Genomic DNA, 20,302 nt, shown 5'->3' with positions numbered 1-20,302 from the left:
ACTGTAAAGGAGAAGGCCACAAGGTGCAAGTCATTAGGGTGAATACAGTTTTGTAATAAATCTTAATTAGACAAATCAACACAAAGCCCATGCTTGATGCAAAAATATAAAGTTCTTTATTATGCAAGTGCCAATGTTCATGTACAAAATAATAAAGAAAAAATGCAAGTGAGGGCAACCACTCATGCCAACATGTCTCTGACCTCTGTGGATTTTTTCAAGGTCAAATTAAAACCCAAGTATAGTCAGTATACTCAGTATTTATAGGAAATTTAAACATTATATACAGAACATAAATATGCCAATGTGATATATTACGTCAACACTTCTTATTGTGTCTTGTTAGAAATGGGGTCTTTGGTTGGCAATCAGGTTACCCCCTGTCCAAGCAAGGACCCTCACTCTAGTCAGGGTAAGTCACATACAATCCAAATTATCCTGTGCCCACCCTCTGGTAGCTTGGCACTGAGCAGTCAGGCTTAACTTAATAGGCAATGTGTAAAGTATTTGTGCAATAAATCATACAATACTACAATATAACACCACAAAAATACACCACACAGTGTTTTAGAAAAATGTATAATACTTACCTGGATAAATGCAGGTCAAAACGATTAAAGATGAAATAAGCAAATGTAGGGCTATCACTGAAAGTGATATCAAATGTCTTAGGGTTGAAATACTACTGTACAAGCAATAAAAAAGTGTCTTAAGTTCTCCTAGAAACAACAAGTGTCTCTTGCAGGGCAAAGTACCTGGTTTGCGTTGAAAAATCCTCGCAAGGGACCGTAGAGGAGGAGGTGCGTGGAAAACGGTGAGTGTGCGTTGGTTTCGCCCCTTCGCACACGGACTTGCATCGTTATTTTCCACACAGGGAAGACGTTGCATCGATTTCCGGTACGCAGACTTGGATCCTCTTTGGGTTGCGGGGTTTTCAGACGCCCCAGGGACAATGAGTGGAATCCTGGGCTTGCGGAGCGAAGTCACAGGGGCTGCGTCGATTCCGGTAGGCGATGCGTGGAATGTACCTCCGCCCGGCAGGCGCTGCATCGATTCCTCACAGGAAGTCGGGCAGCGATGTTCTGAGTCGGCTTGCGTCGATCCAGTAGGGCCGTGCATCGAAGTTCTGGTCACGTCGCTGGTGCTGCATCGATCTTCTGTCGTGAAGTCAGGGCTGTGTCATTCCGGTCTCGGTGTGCGGTGAATGAGGTGAATTTTGCACAGTGAGCAGGCCGTGCGTCCTTCTTGGCAGGCGGTGCGTCAAATTTTAACCACTCTGGGATTTCATCTGCAGGAGAGAAGTCTTTTTGGTCCTGAGACTTCAGGGAACAGGAGGCAAGCTCTATCCAAGCCCTTGGCGAGCACTTCTGCAGCACAGTAAGAGAGCAGCAAGACATCAGGGCAACAGCAAGGCAGCAGTCCTCTTCAGAAAGCAGTCAGGTGAGTCCTTTGGACAGCCAGGTAGTTCTTCTTGTCAGGGTGCAGGTTCTGGTTCAGGTTTCTTCTCCAGGAAATGTCTGAGGTGGTAAGGCAGAGGCCCTGTTTTTATACCCAAATGTGCCTTTGAAGTGGGGTAGACTCCAAAGAGTGGCTTAGAAGTGCACCATGTCCCCTTTCAGTTCAATCCTGTCTTCCGGGGTCCCAGTAGGGGGTGTGGCAGTCCTTTGTGTGAGAGCAGGCCCTCCACCCTGCCGGCCCAGGAAGACCCATTCAAAATGCAGATGTATGCATGTGAGGCTGAGTAGCCTGTGTTTGGGGTGTGTCTGAGTGAATGCGCAAGGAGCTGTCAACCAAACCCAGCCAGACGTGGATTGTAAGGCACAGAAAGATTTAAGTGCAGAGAAATGCTCACTTTCTAAAAGTGGCATTTCTAAAATAGTAAAATTAAATCCAACTTCACCAGTCAGCAGGATTTTGAATTATCATTCTGGCCACACTAAATATGACCTTCCTACTCCTTTCAGATCAGCAGCTACCTCTCAAACAATGTATGAGGCTAGCCCCAATGTTAGCCTATGAAGGGAGCAGGCGTCACAGTAGCGTAAAAACACATTTAGGAGTTTTATACTACCAGGACATGTAAACTGCACAGGTACATGTCCTGCCTTTTACCTACACAGCACCCTTCCCTAGGGGTTACCTAGGGCACACCTTAGGGGTAACTTATATGTAGAAAAAGGGGAGTTTTAGGCTTGGCAAGTACTTTTAAATGCCAAGTCGACTTGTCAGTGAAACTGCACACACAGGCCTTGCAATGGCAGGCCCAGAGACAAGATTAAGGGGCTAATGAAGTGGGTGGCACAATCAGTGCTGCAGGCCTACTAGTAGCTTTTAATCTACAGGCCCTGGACACATATAGTGCACTCTACTAGGGACTTATAAGTAAATTAAATAGCCCAATTGGGTGTGATCCAAAGTTACCATGTTTAAAGGGAGAGAGCATATACACTTTAGCACTGGTTAGTAGTGGTAAAGTGCGCAAAGTCTAAAAACCAGCAAAAACAGTATCTCAAAAGTGGAGGGAGGCAGGCAAAATGTTAGGGTTGACCACCCTAAGGCTGCCAGGTCTAACAAGTCTCTTATATAGATTTATTTGATTGATAGCAGAACTACACACTACATTGATTTTCCAACACAGTATTTGCATAAATTGCTATCTACGGACGATATACATCATAATTCATGACAAAATATGTAAATTATCATTGATTATCCACACCCCACCTGTGAGAAAGTGAATAATTAATTGGGGTGGATGGTGGTCTACCACAAATAACAAGGACCCTATCAAGTTAGGTCCTGTACCTGAGTTCAACCTCTGATAGCTATGGCACAGAACAGACAGGCATAACTTAAAAGAATGTGTAAAGCATTTAGAAGTACCAAAACTGTTAAAAACTCAAAAGGATGACACAATAAAAATCCCATTCCAATTTATGAAAACAGATAATAATCTATTAACAAAAAATCCAATTAGGAAAATCAGAAATAATAATTTTTTATATATGGTGGCAAAAAGCACAAAGTCGCAATAGCAGCTAATGGTCACTGTAGACCTGGGCTGAGGCGCAATTTCAGGATGACTACAATGGAGCCCGGGTTGGATGCACCATCCAGGTGTGACCCAGTCACAGATTTTACCTTGAGACTTAGGCCCAGATTTTGCATTGGAGTTGTGTTACTCTTTTGATGCAGCCCCAACGTAAAATCCTTTTTGATATTTACGAAAGCCACGCAAATGTCAATGGCTTTGAAAGAAGAAGGAAAGTAAGGCAGCCCATGGCACCTTGTGAGGTGTGTCCCAGTCCTCCAGAAGTGATGAAGTTCAAAAGGTTTTCAGAGATGTTAGGAGAAATCCAGTTAGACACAGCCAAGGGTTTCAGGACCTCAGGAACAGAACTCAGGGGTCAACACTCACTCCAGTAAAGGCCACCAGCAAGGTCCAGGTTAAGTCCAGTTGGTACCAGTTAGCTGGGAACTTCAGAAATAAGCCTCTTGTTTTCTTGTTGCTATTGTAGTTTACACAAGTGGTCAACCAACTAACCCTTGGAGTCCACTTCTTTGTCCTGGGTACAATTGGAAGTAGTTCCAACCCTTCAGGTCTCATAGGTCAAACAGCAATTGAAGTAGTTCTTCTGTTCTTCCGCAGGTCCAGTAATGTTTTAAAGCGGGTGCCAGGGGATGTCACATTTATGCCCAGCACAAGCTTGTAGATGGAGGTGACTCCTGGCTCCTCCCTTGCCAATTGGGCAAAGGTTCCCGTGGTTGACCACACCCACATTTGCAGCAGTTCCTCTAAGACCTTTTATAAACAATATCACAGTGCCCCTCACACGCTAAATACAAGATAGGGAAACCCATCTTTGCCTTATGCAGAGCCTGTGGGACACCCAGAGGTGTAGCCAGCACAATGAGGAGTCCCCTCATCCTTGGTCAATCCAAACCAGTACCTATCTTGCTGGCTCCTAGCCTGATATGACACAGTTTGATATTGCTTCCTGCTGTTTTTCTATGAGCCAGACTGCCCTCCTACAGGGAAAATAGTTTGAAGCACAATTCAGTATAAATACATATATTTTAAATTTCTACATGTATTACTTTTACCGCGCACACTGCCATGTGGGCTAAAAGGCCTAAATATGGTGACCTATTAATATTGAAAAGGAAGGTTTTCTCCTGACAGAAAAATGGTTTATTTTGACAGATTGAGCTGCACGGTGAAGCTACAGCTGAAAGACTGCAATGGCAGGTCTGGAGTCATGTTTGCCTGGTCACAATAGTGGATGGTACAGTAGTGTTGTAATTCATAGGTGACATTTAACTTTCCATGACATGGGTGTAATTAAGCACCATAGAATATGGCCTCATAGGAAAGTTTGATATGCCAATTAGGGGTTTGACCAACATTGCCGTGTTTTAAGGTACATAGCACATGCTCTGTAGTCTAGTAAGCACTGCTCCAGTGCATAGAGTCAAAAAGCTCACCAGCATCAGTCCACAATAAATGACGGTGACCACACAAAATGAGTCACTTCTTCACACCAACCATAACCGTTTACCATGTGTGTTCAATATGCCTTTCGTTTAATTATATTTTATCAACTGTATGCAAATAAGATGGTAGTCTCTGGCTGAGCTATGAAATTAGAACAAAGGCCAAGTTGTAAACAATATTACTTAATTATGTCATTCATCAGTTTTTGTACATGCTCATCAAGTTGATTTATATTTATTTATGTATTTGTTTATTTTTTATATTGTTTCCCAAGGCCCTAACACAAGGAATGATGTATAAATCATGGAATTACAATAAGTAAAAAGTCAACTTTCTATTTAGCCAGACTTTACAGTAGAACAGCAGGGGAACAGCACGTACTTTGGAGAGTCTGGGTTAAAGCGCACATTGCAGGTCCTTTAAAAAATTGATGCTCGAAGTCTCACTTGGAAGCAGAGGTTGACATGTCCTTTCGTGCATGTACATAGAGGGCATTCAGTATCTGTAGTGCATTTCCCAAGATAGATTGCTTGAGGGTGGAGGTCTCTCTAAATCTGTGAGAGGAAAACTTAAGAGAAGCTTGGCTTTATGGTATTCTGCCAGAGAACTACAGCTTTTTTACAGGTATTTAGATCCCCCTGGCCTACACAAGAATTTTACTTGCTGTTCCTGTGACCTTATCAAATAAACTAGATTTCTTCAGTATTTCAGGGTATATGTGTGTGTGGTGGGGGTGTTTGTATGTTATGGTCAGTAGCTGCTCAGGCAGCATGGGGTTGCAGTTTGCATGCAATGCATCCTCTGCAACTGTAATCTTAGGCCTTCCTCTTGTGCAGTCCTGTGCTTAGTCACCTAAGGTGAGCACCCCTTTTCCCGCCAGCATTCTCAGAGTTTAGGACTTGTAAATGATCGCAAAAGCCATCCATTTAGTTATGCAAGTGCACACTGCTTGATCATGGCCTTGGCAATAGTGCAGAATTAAATCTCTTGAATTGAATGTTAGAGGGGCATACATTGGGCCACAAATAAAACTGGTGGGGCCACTGACAAAACACACACACATATGCACACACACATATATACATTTAGCTATATATCAAGATAATACTCTTCCAGGTTTAGTATGGCATATACATTATGCAAGAAATGAAGCAAGGAAATTGCGGGTAGTTGCTAGGTTTATGCAGAGAGCAGCTCCTTTATATGGAGAACCCTACATCATCACCAACACTCTGAATCTGTTCACCTAAACTGTCTGTTTTTCTAGCAGAGGTTTTAAGCATAGGATTAAGGATTAGCCAATTGCCATCCAAGCCGAGCTGGAAAGTGTCAAAGCCTTTTGCAATTTTTGCAGCATCTTCTCTAAGCATAGGATTAGCAAAGTGCCATCCTTCCCGACCTGAAAAATGGCAAAAGCCTCTTACTACTCCAGACACAGTATTACAGCTGTGAATTGGTAAATTTGATCCAAGACAAACTGGAATGAATAAAAGTAATCCTGGACACATGTGTTTACTCTAATTAGAGCTCATCAGAGGTTTATAGATTTGTTGAGACATAAGGGAGCACCCAGTATAAGGCAAGACAATACCCTTTCTGGTTTAGAGTGCTACATAAATAATGCAAAAAAGGAAGCAGGGAACTCTAAATACTTCCCAAGTTTAGCCAGAGAGCAACTTCTTTATATGGAGCACCCTAAAACACTACCCACAATCTGAATCCGCACACCTCAAATGTCTGTTTTTCTAGTAGAGTTTTTACGTAAATGATTAGTACAGTGCCATCCACACTGAGCTAGAAAGTGACAAAGTGATTTGCAACTTTTTACAGCAAAGTTGCTAAGCTAAGAACTAGCACAGTACCATTCACACTGAGCTAGAAAGTGAAAGTGACAAAGCCTTTTCCCATTTTTATAACAAAGTTAAGCATAAGATTAGCACAGTGCTATTCATGCAAATCATAGTAGCCTTTTACTACTCCAGGCACAGATTCAGAGTGTGTTTATTAATATATATATATATATATATATATATATATATATATATATATATATATATATATATATATTTTAAAAAATGAAAACTCCAGGGAGGTGGTGGTCCCCGGAGCTGTGGGGGGGGACTGCAAGGCCTCAGCCATACTAACTTTTTAATGCCCCTGGGACCCGACCCACCCTGGGTCCTGTAAAAAAAACAAGTGGGAAGTCCGCACTTGTTTTTTTTTTTTTTTTTGCCACAATTAATGAATATCGCAAACTCATGGCAAACAAAGAATGAAAAAAAAATGTTTTTTTTAATCTGGGGGCGTCCCTCTGGGACCCCCCCACCAGTGCTAAGGGGTCAGCGTGTCTCTACCCTGGCCCTTTTTATTTTATTTTAATATTTTTTTTCTGGGACTCGGCTGAAGCTGAGTACTAAGAGGCTGCCAACACTTCCTGGTTTGAAGTGTTGGCAGCTAGTCAGAGCTGTGCATTTCCCTGCAAGAGCTTGTGTTTGTTCGTGAATACTTCACAACCAGAGATAACCAAATTTGAAATTCCCTACATTTCTCAAAAACTATTGAACGGATCCACACCAAATAAGCGAAAAAATAATCTGCGTGCCGACAGCTAGCTGTCTGCCATATTTGGTGTAATTCCATCCAGTGGTTTGGCCTGTAGTTGTGTCTGAAGAATCCTATGGAAATTAACGTGGGAAACGCAACCTTTTTTTAACCCCCTTTTTCTCGGCCCCCACTTCACTGATCTTTCCATTGCAATGGCGATACTTTTTTTGGAAAATTATGTGAGGATACGTCAAAAGGTGCCAAAGATATAGGCATGTCAAAAAATGTTTTTCCTATGGAAACATGGTCCTAACTATAACTACGACGCCAGTAAGTAATATATATATATATATATATATATATATATATATATATATATATATATATATATGTATACATACATATATTAGCTACTGATGGTCACCATTAGGACCTAGTTTCCATAGGAAAAGTGTTAAAGTGATTTGTGTTTTGCAAATACCTTCAGCACGTTTGATGAATCTTTACTAACATTTCAAAACTAGTACACCACTCACTTCAGCTGCTCCTTTGAAAGTTTTGGGGTGAATTATTAAGGGGGGGCCAAGAAAGAGGGGGTCCCAAAACACATTTTCCCCATGCAAATTACCATAGGGATTTTAGACATAACTACACGACTACAGCCTGAACCGCTGGGTGGAATTACACCAAATTTGGCAGAAGGCTAGTTCTTGGTTCAGAAAGAGACCTTTTTGTAATTTGGTGTAAATTAGTTCAGTAGTTCTGGAGTTATTAAACGAAAAATAAATTTGTATATCTGGGGATGATTTGCTGCCAGCACTTCAACCGGGAATTGCTGGCAGCCATCTTGGAACTCAGACTCAGCAGAGTCCTAAGACAAAACTCCAAAAAAGAACAGAAAGGGCAGAAAACGAATACCCAGACCATCTAGGCCTGGTGATGGGATCCCACACGGACCCCGCCTGGGGCCAAACTCGTTTGTTCAACTTTTGTTGCTAAATCACAGTGGATCCACGAAATTTGAGTGCCGTCTCCTTACTTTTCCTTCATTCTCACTTCTTTTTCTTTAGTTTTTCACCAATTTTTTGAGTGCCCTCTCCTTGCCTTTCCCTGTTTTCCTGCTTTTTCCTTGATGCTTATCCCATTCTTGTGTGCTTTCTCCTTGCTTTTCCCTCATTTTCACTGCTTCCCCTTTGTTTTTTACCTTTTTCAGTGTTCCTTCTCTCTGCTTTCCCCTTGTTTTCGCTGCTTCCTCTAGCTTTTTCCCCTGTTTTTTAGTGTACCTGTACCTTGCTTTTCCCTTATTTTCACTGCTTTCTCCTTACTTTTTTCCTGCATTTTGTGTGCCCTCTCCTTGCTTTTCCTTCATTTTCACTGCTTTAGCCTTGCTTTTTCACCTGTTTTTGGAGTGTCTTCTCCTTGCTTTTCCCTCATTTTCACTGCCTTCTTCTTTCTTTTCTTCAATGGTTTTTGAGTGCCATCTCCTTCCTTATCCCTCACGGCATGGAGTGTATATATGCAAGGGTTTAGCTGCAGCCATGTAGGGTGTGGAATTGGATACATGGCCATGCCCTGCGTGAACCCCCAGCAGCATAAAAAAAATTACCATTTAAAAACGCTTAGAAATTCACCCAAAAAAACGAAGGTTACAGGGATGTTACAGTTAAGATCAGAATTTACATGCACAAAACCATAGAAATTCAGCTGTTATAGCTAAAGTTATTTCAAGTAACTATAACTTGTGCACTAAGGTAACTATAACTCGCTTCCTTGCCATGCACTGCTAATTATCCATTATAACATCAGTAATGTCTCTGTAACGTTTGTTTATTTTAATGAATATATATATATATATATACACACACACACACACACATATATACATATATATAACTTTTGTCCCAGTTGACACATTTGCACAAAAGTTGGCAATCGAAGATCGTGTAAAAATATTGCGAAGAATAATGGTGCAGATATATCTCACAGCCATGTTAGGAGACTATGGGCCTAATTTAGAACTCAGCAGATGGGTTACTCCATCACAATGGTGGCGAATATCTGGTCCTCCAAAATCTAAATCCCATAGGACATAATGGGATTTAGATTTTGTCGGACAGAATATCCATCACCGTTGTGACGGGGTAACCCATCTGCCGAGTTCTAAATCAAGCCCCATGTCAGAGAAGCAGATGGGTCTAAGATTACAACATTAATTTATGTTTTAAATTCGTTATTTATTTTCTGATTATTCTTTATATGTTTGGGCCATTGACAGGGCTGAAGGGGTGGTCAATATATATATGAATATACTCTGTTCTGTAGTTTTACTCCATGTTCTAATTTCATTTCATGGGTAATAACAGTTACAACAACATGGATCACTCTGCAGACTAAATAGAATTCTAGATTGCCTGTTAAGAGTAACAGAACGGAATATAATTAACTATATTATCAAGCATTGCAACCTTTCAGATTACCGCCCTTCTGCATGCTGGTGTTGATTATAGAGTCACTGATGTGTAGCACTTCTATAAAACGTTCCCCTGGGGTACTAATTACAGTGATCAGTAAAATAATCTGAATCAGTGTTATATTGCGAATAATGTGCTATTTTGAGAGTATTTGTGCATTTTCCAGCTAATCACAGAACAAACCACCATCCAAATCTCTAGAGGAGTCGAAATTAAAGGGAAATGTGGAAATAACGATGCAGATCTTCAGATCTCCTGGATTGGTGCGTCTTACACCTTAAAGCTGTTTTTCGTCAAGGTAATATAATGGGCATGCTAAGCTATTTTGCAGTCTTTGGAAGAAATGCAGTTCATGTCGATTTTCAAACCGAAAAGCACTATTTGTGCATACTATTTACAGGAAAACACATCCCATTTCTGTGTATGTCCTCTTGTGACCCCTTCACTGCTTCCAACTTGGAAACTGCAGTATGACTACCCTCGTAAATGGTAGTTTAGAAGACCTTCTCCCGAATATGAACAAAGTAATTAACTCCATTTACCGCTCCACTTCTTCACTTTGAATTCTTACAGGGGAAGGGGTAAATGTCCATTTACTCTCCCTGGTTTACAACAGCAAACGCTACATAGGGATACCAACCTTATTTCACCGCCCTCACTGCCGATGGCAGTCTATGGGTTTTAACTCAAGTGTGGCTTACTAATGCCTGTCAACTAACTATTCCCCTCTCAGAGCAAACCTGAGGTGACAGAGGTAAATGAGAGGTAGTTTCAAAAACACTTTAAAAATAACCCAAAGCAAATACCCTTCCCCGGTAAACTTTGTTGAAGCCTTAAAATTCTATGCAGTCCAAAGTGAAGCATTCACGCATTGTCTGTTATTATTTTCTATTGCTCCCTGCTGTATTGCTGTCCTCCTTTAAGCCTGTGACCTCTGTTCCAAACGCTGAAATAATGTATGTTATAAGCAATGCTTACTCCAAACACTAACATTTAGAACCTGCTTGTATTGTCTATCTTACAATGCGCTCAGATGCGATGGTAAAACCTGCGAAGGAGAAGGATGCTCTCAATGACGGTGTGGTACACAGCCAAGGGTATGAAGCCATTTCACAGAAATACCTATAGCACGAAATAGAACCCACAGATGATGTCACCCAGAATTCCAGTATCATCGGTTTCTCGTTCCAAACATGACATAAAGAGCCCAGGCGTCAAGGGGTGCAGAGAAGTTAGTACCCCACATTCAATCCTAAGAATTCTCAGGTCCCCGAATCCTGACTCCTGAACTAAATCATCATTACCTTTTTGGTGTTGGAGGGCTGTGATACCCATTACAGTGAAAGTCAGCATTTGTAAACACATTGTTTGAACCTGAATTCCGCTTAGCTGATAAAGTTACTGAAATGACTTCTCGCATAAAAGAGGAAGGCCGATCCAATCCAACCAGGATAACCTCATTCAAAGAACTTTCATTATGGCCAGGACTATTATCCTTGAGTTTGGGAATGGAGGTTACTTCATCATTCTTATGAATTAATTAGCTTAATTAAATATGGATAACTATTTCAGCTAGACTGCTTTATGTAGGTGTCCACTGTATCAAGAACACCAAAAAACCCAAAACCTCTTATCCCACTTTACGAAGATGTCAGATTGGGTGGATCTTGATCACATTTTTAATCATGTACACCTTTCTGATCCACGTTTACATTAGCCCCATCAATACCCCAAAAACACTATGGGCCAGATTTAAAAGGCCCTAGCACCTCCTTACACCACTTTAACATCATTTGTTTTAAGCTAATGTGGCTCAACATGGCAAAAATCGCTGTGCCATTTTTACAAAGTGGCGCAATGCATGCATTGCCACACTTTAAGACCCCTTGCGCTACATTATGCCTGTGCTAGACATAATGTATGCAAGGGGGCATTCCGGTGTTAGGAGGGCTGCAAAAATGACACAATTAAATCTACAAGATTTCATTGTGCCATTTTTGGCATCATTTTAAATGCTTGCTTGAAGTCAATGTGCCTCCTTGCACTTTGCAGCACTAGCGTCAACATTTTTGATGCTAGTGTAGCAAAGCGCCACAATAACATAAATTTTTTTGATGCTATTGGCATAACGTGCACAATGGTGTGCCATATTGTAAATACGGCGCACCCATTGCGTCGTTAGGTGGCGCCATCAAATTTCAGTCTTCTTGAATGTACTAAGGTGAGCTAAAGAAAGGCCTCCTAAAATTCATTGGTTCCAAAAATTAGCCAATAAATTTGGAATCCAAAAGCTCAATTTAAAGATAGTTGATCTTTGCCGCTGCTCCTATTTCATTATGTCTCATTATTGACAGCTATGAGCATTTCTGTGCATTTTTACACTTAAATTTCCCGCACAAATGAATGTTAGTCAAAAGAGACTACGCAAAACATCAGCGGTTGGGAATACGCGTACAAATACATCCTAAGAAATTTCTACAAGGTGTTACTAAAATTTGAATTATTGAAAGGCAAACAGTGTTGAAGTTCAGATAAATTAAAGACTTCTCATTGCTCGGGAAATAAACCTCAGTTTTTGCCAAAAAGGCTCAATGTGTGGTACACCTTCATGTGCCATTTGTAGTGGACAAAACCTGCTTACTTCCAACAAAAGTTTCCATAGATTTTCTGTTCCATGGCTTTTTCTGAAGAATTCATTGTTTCTTATATTAAGAACCGGACAGAACCTCATGTCATTGAGAGCAATTCTAAAACCCTATTCTCATAACACTTTCCTGGGAAGTCTCATGTGTTTTGGTCTTGAGGGGCACCACCAAGGGACAACGTGGATCACAGTGCATGATAGTTTAGTTCACTAATTAAATCTTATCAATTTAGTAAAACATGAGCCAAGGATGCATGTCCTTTGTTTTGTAGGTAGTTTTGTATTATTTTCTTTTCAGAACAGGCAATAGAGTGTGCAAAATAAAAATGTCCCCACTGGCCTCATTAATTTACAGGCACGCACCGGAAGTGCTCCATATGAAACAGTACACTACCTGTATACTTAGACCCAGATTTTAGAGGGCCTAGTGCCTGCTTGCACCATATTAGCTTCCTTTTGTTTTACGCTAATGTGGCCCAACGAGGCAAAAATTGCTGCACCATATTTAAAAAGTGGAGCAATGCATGCATTGCGCCACTTTGTAATCCCTTGCACACGATATACCTGCCCCAGGCATAATGTATGGAAGGGGGGACGTTTCCCCGTTAGGGGGACTGCAAAAATGGTGCAGCGGAATGTAAGAGATTTCACTGCGTCATTTTTTGCAGATACTTTTGACACTGCACAGAGGAGGCATTAAAAGGGGGCACACCATTGCTTTCGATGGGCCCCTATGTACTGTGCAGAATTAGCACCAACATTTTGGCACCAATCCTCCACAGTACATCAAAAGCACCAAAAATGTAGACGCTATTACTCCTACCCTTCACCATGGTGTGCCGTATATTAAATATGGTGCACACATGGTGGCGGTAGGGGGGTGCTAAGGGGTGCATGAAAAGTGGCGCTGCATTGAATACGGCACCACTTTTCTTAAATCAGGCCCTTAGTTTAAACTCACAAAGCTATTGTTGCATAGTAGGTCATCAAAGTAGTTTCAAAGTGTTGCCACTCATTCTATTTGTCTTTTCTGAACACCCTCTCTTACAGTTTTATGTTTACAAAGTATACATATTTGTATCCCTCTCCTACAGTTTTATGTTTACAAAGTATACATATTTGTATCTGCAGGAAGGTCAAAACTCAACAAAGGGGCGCGAAGCATTTTGGAAAATGAATAAAGTACAATTTATATATGATTCATCCGAATCTACTCACTTCAAGGATGCAATAAATCGTAAGTGTTTTTGTTTAATGCTCCGTAGTTCACATAAACTACAAATAACTTGTAAATATAACAACAAGCTTCCATCTGATCCAAAAGAAATGGGGAACAGACACAACCAATGGCCAAAACAACTATTTAAAATTTAACAGTAGGAGATGACAAAATGTAGAACCATGACAGACATTATTAATTCCTAATTTCGATTTGCGGAAAACTAAGGTAATATGAGCCACAGTCAATGGAATACTATTGTATGTGTACACAAAATGACACGCAAGGAAAACCCTTTAATTAGATGCATTCTCAGAGTGGAAATCACCTAATTAGATAAGTAGCATCAGGCGAGAGAGCGGCATCCAAAATGGTCACATTCTTGCTGCAATTGCGAAGTCATTTTCTTCGGTTCACTGATGACATGCAATTACCAGATGTTCGTCTAGAGCTGCTTAGAAAACAACTCTGCGCCCATCTGCAGAGAGGCTTTTTCTTCCTTTTCAATGTTCTAGGGGATGCAGTTGGCCAAGCATGCTGGGGGAAGGGAAGGACGTGTCTGCAGGTCTAAAGGCCTGCTTTGGATATTGGCAGAGGGGTTACTCCGTCACAAGGGTGACAGATATCCTGTCCGCCGAAATCTAAATCCCATTATATCCTATGGGAGTTATATTTCGGCGGATGGGATATTGGTCACCATGTGATGGAGTAACCCCTCTGCCAATATCTAAATGAGGCCAGTGGGGCCTGTTTTAGAATTTGGCCGATGGGGTTACAATGTCACAGATATCCTGTCCGCCGTATTATGATCCCAGTATATCCTATGGAAATAGTAATATGGCGGATGGGATAACCTTGATGTTTATGACAGAGTAACCCCTTTGCCAAACTCTAAATGAGGCCCTAACTTCCTTAATGATGTGGAAGAACCCCGATAATGAAGCAGAGCTGATTTGGTACTATTTGCCCCCTAAGGTGTGGTACCAGAATACCCCTGTCAGAATATCATTTGACATAAATATCACCCCCAATGAGAGATACTAATAGAAAATATCCACCCACATGGACAATATTTTTGTAAAACAAATATTTAGGAGCAATATTTGTGATAAATGAAATTTCTGTACACAATGGTCTGACATTCTACAATCAACAACAGCATGGACGTTTTAACATGTCCTTCTGTACATTTTCATGCATCTTACAAAGTGTACATTTTGAATGCACATTATGCCTCGACTTGATGTGAGAGAAATACTTTCAGAATTTTAAGCTTCTCCAGGAAGATAAGCTTTTAGTTTATATTCAATGTGATATCTGCTTTCGATTAATTAAACAAAATGTTAATTGTATTATTCTTTGAATGTTTTTACTAATTAGAGATCATGGTCAACCATATTTTTGCCACATCCACGAAGGATTGTAAAAGTTTGTGCTTTTTATACATAAACATATAGGCCCAGATATAATAGGGCCAAGCACCATCTAACAAAACTTTACTGTCATTTTTTTTACGCTAATGTGGCATTAGATGGCCAAAAACGCTGCACCAGATTTACAAAGTGGCGCAATGCGTGCTTTGCACCACTTTGTAACCCCCTTACGCTGCATTAAGCCTGTGTGAGGCATAATGTATGCAAGGGGGGTATTCCCCCATTAGGGGACAGAAAAAATGGCACAAAGAAATCTAAAAGATTTCTTGCGTTATTTTAAAAACATTTTTAACGCCTGCTCAGAGCAAAGGGGGAACATCGTTATTTATAATGGGCCTCTATGTACTGTTCAGGGTTAGCGCCAAAAAACAGTACATCAATAGCGTCAGAAATTCTAACACTATTGCTCCCTAATCTGCGCTATGGTGCACTGTATTTGAAATAGGGTGCACACCTTGTGGTGGTAGTGGGGCGCTAAGGGGCTCTAGGAAAGTGCCACTGCAGTGCAGTGCCACTTTTCCTAAATCTTCCCCCTATATTGTTATGATCTCCTGGGCATGTATCTGCGCTGAATGCCTGTGATAAACAATAGTTATTATATGTGTTTTCACCAGTTCCTTGATCAATGTAAAATGCTAATTTTACCCCAATCAAGAACTGCTTAATTATACCAAAGATTCGCAAAGTTTGGTTGAAATTTGCTTACATTTAGTTTATACATTTATTTTTATTAAATTTTTTGTTCCATTATTAATATTCGAATTACTAATGATATTGTGATGGGAATAAACGTTTGGTAGTCTAATCCATGTTTCCTGGCTTCTTGAAGTGAGAGTGACGCTTTCAAACTTGCATTTAACTCCGAAAGCTCTTCTAATAATGAATCCTGGACTTTCTCATCTTTCGTTTCTTTCCATTAACATACTTTGGCCCATATTTCGAAAAAGTGGTGCTTAACAGATGATGCACCACTTTTCTTGTGCCCCCCGCCACTGGTACCATGGTTGTGCCATATTCTAATACAGTGCACCATGGCAGGCATTAGCATAATAGCTGTAACATTTTTGATGCTATTGTGATGCTTTGCTACACTAACCTCAAAAATGTTGATGCTAGTGCAGCAAAGTGCAAAAAAGCAGATTGATTTCAATAGGTGTGTCATTTTAATGCCTGCTCTGAGCAAGCATTAAAATTGACGCCAAACATGGCGCAGTGAAATCTTTCAAACTTCACTGTGCCATTTTTGCTGGCCTTATAGCGCCGGAACATCCCCTTCCATACATTATGCCTGGTGCAGCCATAATGTGGTCCAAGGGGTTACAAAGTGGTGCAATGCATGCATTGTGCCGCTTTGTAAATATGGCGCGGCAGAAAAGCCACTTTAGCGCCACCCTAGCATAAAAAAAAATTACGCTACAGCTGTGCTAAGGTGGCACTAGGGGCTATTGAATATGCCCCTTATTGTTTTTGTTGTATTATTAGAAATATCAGTAAAACCAAGGCATAAAGGTTCTTCCAGAGTTTAACCATTATGGGTGGATTTTTTTGTATGAATGCAAAATTCGAGTGAAACTTCAATGAAGATCCATGAGAAACTGTTCAGATTTCTATACTGAGTTTATTACAGTAACGTTATACACAAGAAAGACAAAATCACCAAATTTGAACATTTTCTGCTTCCTTTGGATATTTATTGTTTTGTGCATTTTCTCTTTTCTGACAAAGATGGGGTTGGAGATAAAACCTCTTCTACCAGACACTTGAAAGATGTGCAAACAAAAGTCAAAAGAAAAGCCAGTGAATTGAGTTATAACAAGTGTTTAATTTGAGCCTGTGGCTGTATGTGGGGTCCACTCGCCCTCATTTTTTAGGACTAGCTCTTAGTTTTAAACCTCATACTTTGACTCAGATCAAAAACAAGAGAAAGGGAGAAAAAGAGAAAAATATGACAAGAATGATGAAAAAAGATGACAGTAAGAAAGCAGAGATGAAAAATTGCTTGTAAAAATGGAATAAATGGGCACAAAGTTCAAGGTGGTGTATGAAAGATGCAAGAGGTAGAATCAGAGCTAGAAAGCCTTGGTTTTCAGAAACCCTAACATTCTGCTAAGCTGGCTGCGGGCTTCTGAGAAAAACCTAGGGCACCAGCATTTATTAATTTACACATAAACCACTGGTTAGAACAAGCAGTGATCCTGATTTAAAAGAGTATGTAAAGGCTTGAAAGAAAATTGAATGTTCGTAGTTGTAAGATAAGCATAGATTTTAAAATAATATAAGCTGAGGAACAGTCAATGGCCAAAGGAAGCTGGCAAAGAGTGCATGACTAGTCGAAAATCATGTTGAGTTCACAGAAATGCTCAACTTTGGCAGATAATTTTTTAAGGCTAAGCCCTCCTTCAAAGAAATACATTTGTAAACTAATAGGATTAGAGAATATATTCAAAACCATCCAAAACCCTAAGCAAAACCTTCACTCCACGTTGTTCATGCCCACCACCCAGAAACGCATTTTAAACCACTTCTGTCGTGGAATGTTTTAAAATCTTTGAAATTCACACATGCCTTGGTGGCTTCTGTCAGATGTTTCCATGTCTGCCTTAGAACATGCTAATGTGAATTATAAAATACCTTACCTGCATGCTCTTTACAAGAGGTAAAGTCTTCTTATCACTTAAACAGGCATTCGCCACACTTTAATCAATCACTAAATAAATGGGTACAAAGAACTGGAAATGTGCCACCATCTTTCCATCCTCCCCTTTCTCTACCAAGTAAATGAGAAGCACTACACCCATAAATTCATGGAGAGCAGCACAGCACCTTCTGTGTCCATTGAGCTGGGCTTAGGTCATCGAGTGGGACTGAGTCAAAGAAAATGAGAAATAAAAAAATGTTAGCAAACAACAAAATCTGCATCTCTGATCCTGATGGTCCATGGTTTTTTTGGCATATGCTAGTAGTATATCTGATCCTTCCTTGTGGTATGGCAAGAATAATCTAAAAGGAGTAGTTAAATGAAAGAAAGTACTTCATATTTTTACAAATCCTTGAAACTAGTGCATATTGGCTGATTGAATGTCAAGTATTCATAGGGCACATTCTGCCTCTGTAAGGCACTTCAGTATTTGCCTGTAGTGGTTTTGTGTGTTTTCATTCTGGATGTTCTTTGGAAACTGAGTAGGACCATGGATCCGTATCCCCAATCAAGTTTAACTAACAACCAGTCAAGGAGTTTAAAGTTCCTTCTATTCTTCATTGAAAGCTTAAAGGATCCTATTACGAGTTGCATGATATTCAGGAGGGGATACACATTAGGGCATAATTAAAGATTCCAACTGGCATCTCCATCCCTGAATTCAGGCATTACAACCATTTGTAAAAGCCCCAGGAATGGTAAATAATATGTAGATATAGGAACATTAGGACCGTTATTGCATATGAATTCCTGATTCTTGAGACTTCACCTCAGACATTTTTAATCTGCTCTGAGCAGATGGAAAATGTCAAGCAAATGCACTGGTGTTTTACTGGATGTGGAAATGCACCCAGAGAACTCTGACTGTGATTAGTACACCGAAAGATTTCAGGTAGGGGTACACTGGTACTCTCAGAATGGCAGTATACTCCTGGGGATATTGCTCCTGTCAGCTGATAAATATGACCATGGAGAACACATATGACTATATGCCTGTTTTAACATTTTCAAATCTTTTAAAGTTTAACCTTATATTTATGTTTGGAATTATGAATCCTATGCCAAATATTGGTAGAGATATAAGAACAATGGTCAACGGGTGATGAAGGCTGAATGATCACAAAACATTTAAAAATTCTGATAGCATGCTCAGATTATCCAGCCATCACTTAGTAAACCCTTCGAGTGGAACACAGAGTCTCTAGTGAGTAAGAACTGAATAATGTCCTATAGAAGACACAGTAACTCTGAGATGGCCTGACCCCTGCTATGTCTAATTGGACTTCTTTTGCTCATAGTGTTCTGCCGCAGACATTGACTAGTGGATGGCCATGGAGGCTAAAGTTTCCCATCACGAATCACCCAAGAAGTGTGAAAGTATTCAATAGTGCTAGCGCGCTTGCTCCCTAGTAAGTTAACTTACAAGGGGAAGCATATAGATCGATGAACCTTTTGAATCGGATGGAGTATCCTAGTCATGCAGTGACTACTGAACCAATGAAACATTCTATGGAAGAACAGCTAAAACCAGAATAACCACAACTCAAAAATGAGTTAAGCAATTTTATTTCCCTGTTGATTCCAATTCTAAATCATCCATTAGTTCAAGCTTTACTCAATCAACTTAATTTATTAATTCATTAATAGAAGACATCATCACTTGAAGGAAACATATGGGACAATGCAATTTCATAAACTAAGAACACCAGCATTAATAGCGAAGTTCAGCAAAATAAGTTTGTCAGTCATTTGTCACTGTCAATGTCACCCTTAACAGCCTACCTAACCAAGATTAGCATCAGCATGTGGGTCTTCATGCGAAATACCTTTAGAGAAAACATTAATTTGGAAAAAATCTATTTAAATGAGAATTTTCTATAATCAGCGCAGTTGCTACCTAGAAGAAAAGGCAAAAAAATAATCAGTCATATTTTCATAGCTACCTATCCAGGATGGATCAGCAACAAGTCAGTCTTTGTCTTCAGGTCATCAATTAGTCAGCCACGAATCAGTCTCACAGAGAATGAGCCCAATGTCAGCACCTCGGACAGCGTCTCTTGACGTCATCAATTCTCTTCCCGCATTTCTCCCTATCATCTCAAGTTTTTAGCCCCTTGTTATGACTTTTTACTAGGGTCTCCCAGTCCATCCCCCTAATTTCTAATTGGTCAGTCAATCAGCAGATATAACTTTAACCTATAGTATTTGTTTACCGAATCTACAAATTTTAATATCAGTTCGTTCACAAGATGCAGATTGGTCCACTTTGCGATGTCCTCATCATCCGGCTCTTCAGGTATGGAAATTGTTGCATGTTCCTCTTCAGTCAGTGCCTTCATTGTTCAAGTCCTGGGAAAGTACATTTAGCCTACTCTACACATAATTGTCTCAAATTGTCTTCATCATCTCCTGTCCGCTGGTACATTGCAGAAAATTCTAGCTAAGCAACTTTAACATCGAACGGGTCAGGGTCAGTGCATGGTTTCATTCCTTTGCAAAGCATTCAATATTTCAGCTCTTCGTGTGTGAGGCCTAAGAAGACTAGGCCTTTAGTTCAGCTGATTTAACACTACAAATGAATGCAAAACATAGGTTATACATCTCATTATGACATATTATTACATTTTTCTCATATATTTTCATTATTTCATACAGTTTCAGATCCATTAGTACACATGGTGATCACACCCTATGGGCACATTTTCAAACGTGCACATTATTTTCTCTATGATTAATTTCTCTAAGCACTTCTCATTAGTAAACACATATGTATCATTAATAATTGTCTTAATTAGCAT

The 20,302-nt window shown here is 40.1% G+C and overlaps 1 protein-coding gene across 2 annotated transcripts in view; it reads left to right on the top strand.

Annotated features, from left to right (window-relative positions):
* Positions 1–20,302, top strand: part of LAMP5 (lysosomal associated membrane protein family member 5) — a 177,047-nt gene that overhangs the window by 73,312 nt on the left and 83,433 nt on the right. For both annotated transcript variants that reach the window (XM_069234137.1, XM_069234138.1), the window contains exons 3-4: positions 9,677–9,808; positions 13,286–13,391. In XM_069234137.1, coding sequence (XP_069090238.1) covers positions 9,677–9,808; positions 13,286–13,391 — 238 coding nt within the window. The remainder of the gene's footprint in view (positions 1–9,676; positions 9,809–13,285; positions 13,392–20,302) is intronic.

This window comes from Pleurodeles waltl, chromosome 5 (genome assembly GCF_031143425.1).
Source record: "Pleurodeles waltl isolate 20211129_DDA chromosome 5, aPleWal1.hap1.20221129, whole genome shotgun sequence".
In the NCBI taxonomy this organism is placed as follows: domain Eukaryota; kingdom Metazoa; phylum Chordata; class Amphibia; order Caudata; family Salamandridae; genus Pleurodeles; species Pleurodeles waltl.
This window is presented reverse-complemented; position numbering and strand designations above follow the sequence as displayed.